The sequence below is a fragment of the Endocarpon pusillum genome, assembly GCF_000464535.1.
Source record: "Endocarpon pusillum Z07020 unplaced genomic scaffold scaffold1962, whole genome shotgun sequence".
NCBI classification, from domain to species: domain Eukaryota; kingdom Fungi; phylum Ascomycota; class Eurotiomycetes; order Verrucariales; family Verrucariaceae; genus Endocarpon; species Endocarpon pusillum.
In genome coordinates this window covers 52,848-59,434 of record NW_006916107.1, presented here as the reverse complement: position 1 = coordinate 59,434, position 6,587 = coordinate 52,848, and the positions used below count along the sequence as shown (strand labels likewise).

General features: G+C 53.6%; 4 protein-coding genes across 4 annotated transcripts; 3 read left to right on the top strand and 1 right to left on the bottom strand.

Annotated features, from left to right (window-relative positions):
* Positions 1-128: 128 nt before the first annotated feature.
* Positions 129-551, top strand: EPUS_06548 (uncharacterized protein; the record flags this gene model as incomplete). Its single annotated transcript, XM_007803067.1, has 1 exon — positions 129-551. The coding sequence occupies one exon, from the start codon at positions 129-131 to the stop codon at positions 549-551; it is 423 nt and encodes a 140-aa protein (XP_007801258.1).
* Positions 552-775: 224 nt separating this feature from the next.
* EPUS_06547 (uncharacterized protein) lies at positions 776-2,041 on the bottom strand (the record flags this gene model as incomplete). Its single annotated transcript, XM_007803066.1, has 1 exon — positions 776-2,041. One exon carries the CDS (start codon positions 2,039-2,041, stop codon positions 776-778), a length of 1,266 nt encoding a protein of 421 aa, XP_007801257.1.
* A 424-nt stretch (positions 2,042-2,465) lies between these two features.
* On the top strand, positions 2,466-4,492 carry EPUS_06546 (Glycine--tRNA ligase 1; the record flags this gene model as incomplete). The annotated part of the gene is made up of 2 exons (XM_007803065.1): positions 2,466-4,058; positions 4,109-4,492. The coding sequence occupies 2 exons, from the start codon at positions 2,466-2,468 to the stop codon at positions 4,490-4,492; spliced, it is 1,977 nt and encodes a 658-aa protein (XP_007801256.1).
* A 428-nt stretch (positions 4,493-4,920) lies between these two features.
* On the top strand, positions 4,921-6,570 carry EPUS_06545 (uncharacterized protein; the record flags this gene model as incomplete). The annotated part of the gene is made up of 3 exons (XM_007803064.1): positions 4,921-5,058; positions 5,112-6,196; positions 6,501-6,570. The coding sequence occupies 3 exons, from the start codon at positions 4,921-4,923 to the stop codon at positions 6,568-6,570; spliced, it is 1,293 nt and encodes a 430-aa protein (XP_007801255.1).
* Positions 6,571-6,587: the final 17 nt, after the last annotated feature.

Sequence of the window (6,587 nt, the reverse complement as noted above, 5' to 3'; positions counted from 1 at the left end):
CCGGCCACATCCGCCTCCGCAGCCTGGCGCTCCACCTGGCCGCCCCGCCCTTCCAGCGCAGCAAGCCCCACGCCGGGGGCCAGCTCACCCACTCCGGCAACATCACCCTCTGGCAGAGCCCTGCCCTGATGAACGTCAGCGGGCCCGCCGTCCTCAGCGCCTGGAGGGCTTTCGTCAAAGATCACGCGGGCGCTCCATCCACGGACACAGTCGGCCTGGGATTGGTGGTGCTGCATGATGAGCTAGAGGCGATGCCGGGCACGCTGAAGGTCAGGAGGGGGATGGGCGGCAGTGTGAAGGGGCATAACGGGTTGAAGTCTGTGATCAGCAGTTTCCGCGGGGCGGGCATGGGCAAGGGGGATATGGAGGCAAGGTTCGTAAGGATGGGGATTGGGATTGGGAGGCCGGTGGGCCGGTCGAGTAAGGAGGTCAGTGATTACGTGCTGGGCAAGGTTGTGGTGGCGGAGAAGGAGGTCATTGAGGGGCTGGTGGGCAAGTTGGTGGAGCTGCTGGATGAGGAGGGGAAGAGGATCGCTAAAACTGTGCGTTGAGATGGGATTTCCTGTCAGGGGAACCGGGTTTGGCATAGCGAGGAGTCGGGAAGAGGTTATTAGACTTTGCTTGTTGGTATTGATTGATACTCCCAGCGGGCCATCATTTCTGCATTCTGCTCAAGCACAGAGTGGTTGAAAGAATTCCTGTACTTCATGCATTTCTGTGATACTGAACACATACAGATCCGAAATTTATGGTGTATTCATACCATGATCGACATCTACAGCTGGAATTTCGTCCTCGTCTTCTCCATCTTCCCCTTCCACTCCCATTCTTGCCCACTCCCCCTCTGGATCCCCTTGTCCACCCGCCTCAACTTCAACGTAAACCTCGGACCCAGCTCCTGCAATCCCGCCCGGATGCCTTCTACTCCCTTGACCTCCTTCCCATCCGGCCCGATGACGCTCTTCTCCGTCTCCTTCTTTTCTCTGAACACGTACCGATGTCGGCGGAGGAAGATGTAATCTCTTTGATTGTGCAGGGTCACGACCTGGCGACCACGGAGTTCGGGTTGAGGAGGGAAGAGTGTGCGGAAAAGGTGAGCGGTCAGAAGACCCAGCGGGGTGCGGAAATTGTTGAGGATTAGTTCGGGGGTGTGAGAGGTCGGGTTGCCGTGGCCGGGCATCTTTCTTCCTTCGATCCAGTTTGAGATGGTGAAGTGGAAGGTTGGGCCGCTGGGCAAGTGAACAATCGTGAGGCCGGAGGGGCGCTTTAGGTCTTCAGTTAGGACCAAGAGAGCAGTGTAGCCGCGGTGAGAGGCAAACGAAGATATCTCGCGGACGGAGAATTTGTGGCCGTAGCGATGGGAGGTGCGGCGGATGTAGTGGGAATTGGGGAAGAGGGTGGTGAGTATGGAAGCTTGATCGTGCAGGGTGGAGTTGAGGGATGTGGTGATCAAGATTTTGGGATCTGGAGGCGGATCGGTACCGAAGAGGGTGGGAAACTTGGCCGCAAGAGCTTCAGGAGCGAGGTTGAGGTTGGTGGATGTTGTAGACCGGTTGGGGGAGGTTGCTCTTTGTGTGGCCGTTCGTATCTGCTTTGGGGTTGGTAGGGGATTACTGACGACTTCATTCTCATCGATGGGCTCGTCATCTTCGTCTGCACTCGCTTCGTCGAGCATACTATCTTTGTCTTCTTCATCAGATTTGCCGTCGAGTTCTCCATCGGGTAGTGCCTCATCCTCTTCCAGCCGTTGTCGTTTTATGCGCTCAACATCAACACTGAGACCCAAACCATCCTCCACATCCTCTTGAACATCGTCCCAGACGCGTTTTCTATCCAGGGTCAGCGGGACATTGTGCTTCAACCTATCCTCCCGTAATCGAGGGTCCTTTGCTTCTTGCTTTTTCCGCGCAAATCGTTCATCACGGCGCTGTGCGTCGAGTGCACGCTTTCTCTTCACATGCAAAGCTTGTCGTCTCTGCTTGTTGTCGGTCCTGAAAGGCAGCGATGCCTTGTCCGACAGTTTCAGTCGCTTCGAAGGCATAGTTGGACTTGGAATAAGAATTGGAGGCGGAGCGGAGAAAAAGATCAGGCGATGGGCAGTAGGTGGTAGGCTGGTTTTTGGCTTGCCGGGGTCATGATAGGGAGCAAGCGCGCCATGCTTGGGGCGGGAGATCTTCGTGTCCGTGCCCGGACTCAAGCGGAGCCGCAGCAATTAAAAGTTACAATGCTGTGGCTTGGGGTTAATTGTTGACACACGAAGAGGTTACAGTTGACTCATTGATGATAGACAATTGACCCACAAGCCTTGTCATCTTGACTCCCCCTCTCATCTCTTAATATCGTGTATGCGTCCTCAATTCTTCTGTCGGAGATTCAATGCTATTACCTTGTTGATCGAGCAGAATAGAGCCTTCACTTCCAGAGCACCCGATTTCAGAGCGCAAGCTTTGCAGACAGATTCAACCATGGCGACGAGTACTACAAAGACAGGCGCGCCACTAGATCGAGCCACGTTCGAGTCCTTGCTGCGTCGACGCCTGTTCTACACCCCTGCCTTCGAAATCTACGGCGGGGAGAAAGGTCTGTTCGACTATGGACCTCCTGGCTGTGCCTTACAAAACAATCTGGTCGATATATGGAGGAAGCATTTCGTCCTGGAGGAGGATATGCTAGAGGTGGACTGTACCCAAATTACCCCTGCAGCAGTATTCAAGACAAGTGGGCATGTGGACAAGTTTGCGGATTGGATGTGCAAAGACCCTAAGAGTGGCGAGATCTTCCGAGCGGATCATCTTGTGGAGCAGGTTCTGGAGGCAAGGTTGAAGGGCGACAAAGAAGCGCGTGGCCAGACGGTGGAAATCGATCAAGCTAAAGATGCTAAGAGAAAAAAGAAGAAAGTCAAGGACGTTCAAGCCGTGCAGTTGGACGATGCTGTCGTGAAAGAATACGAGGAAACTCTGGCCAAGATCGACAATTATGGCGGCGAGGAACTTGGACAACTGATCAAGAAATTCGACATCAAAAGCCCCGAAACCGGAGTAGACCTGGAGCCTCCTCGCGCATTCAATCTCATGTTCCAATTAACCATTGGTCCCAGTGCTTCAACACCTAATGGATATCTCAGACCAGAAACGGCGCAGGGTCAATTTCTCAACTTCCAAAAATTACTCGAGTTTAACCAACAATCTATGCCCTTCGCTTCTGCCTCGGTTGGCAAATCGTTTCGGAATGAGATCTCGCCGCGATCTGGTTTGCTGAGAGTGCGAGAATTCCTGATGGCTGAGATTGAACATTTTGTGGACCCCGAAAGTGGGAAGAGGCATCCACGCTTCGCCCAGGTCAAAGACACAAAGATGACATTGCTGAATCGGAACGTGCAGTTAGAAGGCAGCACCAAAGCAGAAGAGCTGACGATCGGTGAGGCAGTCGCATCGAAGCTCGTAGACAACGAGACGCTCGGATACTTTCTGGCACGAATACAGATGTTTCTATTACGACTCGGCGTTGACTACAGCAAGTTGCGCTTCAGACAGCACATGGCTAACGAGATGGCTCACTACGCCGCGGATTGCTGGGATGCCGAGCTACGCACGAGCTTGGGCTGGATAGAGTGTGTTGGCTGTGCTGATAGATCGGCATACGATTTGACAGTACATCGCAACAAGACTGGAGCATCTCTTTTTGTACGAGAAACGCGAGCCGAACCGCTTAAAATCGAGGAATATCAGGTTGACATCGACAAAAAGAGGTTCGGCCCCAAGTTCAAGAAAGATGCAAAGGCGGTCGAGCAAGCGGTCGAGGCTCTTAGCCAGGAACTGAGGGAGAAAATGTCGCTAGAGCTGGAAAAGGAAGGAAGGATAACTTTAGATGTGCCAGCAGTTGGGAATGGCAAAGTTGAGTTGGAAAAGGATCTCGTGAAGATCGAGAAGAGAACGCGAGTTGAACATGTCCGAGAATACACACCCAACGTTATCGAACCATCCTTTGGTATTGGCCGGATCCTCTACAGCTTGATCGAGCATGTTTACTGGTCAAGACCAGAGGATGACGCTCGTGGTGTAAGCTGAGTATCCATGAGGAACGTCTGACTTGGACTAACCATGCGCAGGTTCTCTCATTTCCGCCTCCTGTCGCGCCTACGAAGGTCCTCTTGGTACCTCTGTCCGGTTCCGATGACCTCCGTCCGTATTTGCAGCAGCTGACATACAAGCTTCGGCGGATGGGAATCTCTAGCAAGATCGATGATTCGTCGGCTAGTATTGGCAAGCGTTATTCAAGAAACGATGAACTTGGGACACCACTTGGCATCACCGTCGACTTCCAAACGGTCAAGGACAACACTGTCACTTTGCGAGACCGGGATACTACATCGCAAGTCAGAGCGAGCGAGGATGAGATCTGTGCAGCTGCCAAGGCAATCGTTGATGGAGAGGAGACGTGGGAGGATGTTGCGAAGCGGTTACCAAAATTCGAAGGACAAGAGGTAGACTGAGAGCTGGAGAAGATACACCCCGATCCAGACGTGTAATTTAGAAAGGACGCCGCATGAGCACAACGTAGAAAGGCCATCGTCCTGGCGCCAATTCAGTTGTCATTGCGTGCGATACGAACCTCTTTTTGGTAATCATCTCGCCCGGATTCCTTTTCTGAGACCATCACACCCATCCATAATACTAGTACATAGTATGTGGACAATGAACTTGAATTGCTTGAACCGGAAAGCTTGGCATCATCTACGGTCGCATCCTACGTCTAACATAGATCTGCTGTACCATTACTACTGTATCACTACCGTATCGCTGCTTCATTGACGAGGATCCCATAAACCGAGTCTTTAAAGGCGGTCCTAAGTGGGCTAAAACACGTCTACGTCTGAGCTTGAGGCTCCTCTTCAGGCTCTTGGGCCCGGACCTCGTCCAGATGGCTCCTCCAATACCCTCTGCGAAACTCACCTTATCATATCCCTTGTATGCTTCAGACTTCGACCCGAAGAATGCAGGCTTTCTGTTGGTCGGGGGAGGTGGAGGAGAAGGTAGAAGTGGTGTGGGAAACAAGATCGTGTGGCTGTCCTCCCCTGCAGACCAGCTCTCGCGACTGACCGGAGTGGCCAGACGTTGCTCAACACATCTCGTCGAGAACAAGTCTCCGAAGTGGTCGAGATCGAATTGTCGCGCGAGGAAGATTCTGTCACATCTCTTGCCATAGCACAGTCCTCAGACACTTCAGTCACCGCCTTCGCCGGAATCAACAGCTCAGAAGCAGACCAGAAAGCTGGCAAGAATCAACATCTACGATCCTTCCGGCTGGAGTATCCTCCACGGAGACAAGTGGATGGAGATGGAGAAGCAGAGAAATCGACCACGTACAGCGGGAAGACAGAGGCGCTGGGCCACACATCACTATTTTCCAAACCGCAAGGGGAGAAAGATGGCATATATCAAAGGACCATCAGAATATCGCCATCACGAAATAGCTCACAACGTCCCGTAGCTGCTATATCTACCGGTCTGGCTGTTAAAGGGGAAGTAGTCGTCTTCCGCTCTGATCCATCCCTCACAAACCCCGAAGTCCTGGGCCGCATCAATCTCGACAAAGAAGAAGCAGCAGGTCTCGATATCTGGTCAGGAGAGGAGGCCGACACCGCTGTACTAGCCTACTGCACCTCGCTCGAAGTCTTCATCTACGCCATATCTCTCTCCCAATCCTCCGCGCTCTCAGACCCGATATCCGTCTACTCGATCCCGGCGCCTGATCCCTTCAAATCGCCAGTTCGCCCCAAACTGCGCTCCCTGCGCTTCCTCTCCCCACGACACATCCTCCTCCTCGCCAACCGGCCCTCACGCGCTGGAGCAGACTTGATTGTCCTCAAACTCGACCGACTTGGCAGCGTGGGGAATTCGACCCTACAAAAACGCCTCAACAAATCCACCAAGGCAGCAGTTGGGCTGGAAGTTTGCTTCCTCTCGACCTCGCCATCAACAGGGGAACGCCAGATCCTGATAGCTGTTGCGGGACAAGATGGGTCCATCGAACTACTCACAATGGAATATTCGCCGAAACAAGGGCTCGGCAAATTCAAACCTTACACCATAATCCGCGACATCCACCCAGCATCCATCACCAATCTCGCCTTCTCCACCTTCATCCCGCCCTCGCCTGCCTCCATACCCTCTCCCACCCGTCCCCAATACGTGAAGTTAGCATCCGTCTCCGTCGGCCAAACAGTCGTCGTCCACACCCTGCCCTTACAACCCCACCCCTCCCCAACAACAGAGAAGAACAAAGCCCCAACCCGCTACGTCCTCGCGTCCTCGCTCAACCCCAACCAAACCCTCCAAAACACATTCAGCGTCTTCATGGCCATAATCGTAATCGGCATCGCCGCCTTCCTCCTCCAAGCCTTCACCGAGATACGACTAGGAATGAGCGATCCGTCCTCCTCGACCTCCTACCTCGGCGCCTCCAGATGGGTGACTCCCGAACTGCGCGCCCTAATCCAGCGACCCTTCAATGGCGGCGGCGTCGGCGTCGGCGACGCCATCCCACCCATCGCCAGCATCTCCTCAATAGCAGCAGCAGCAGACCCC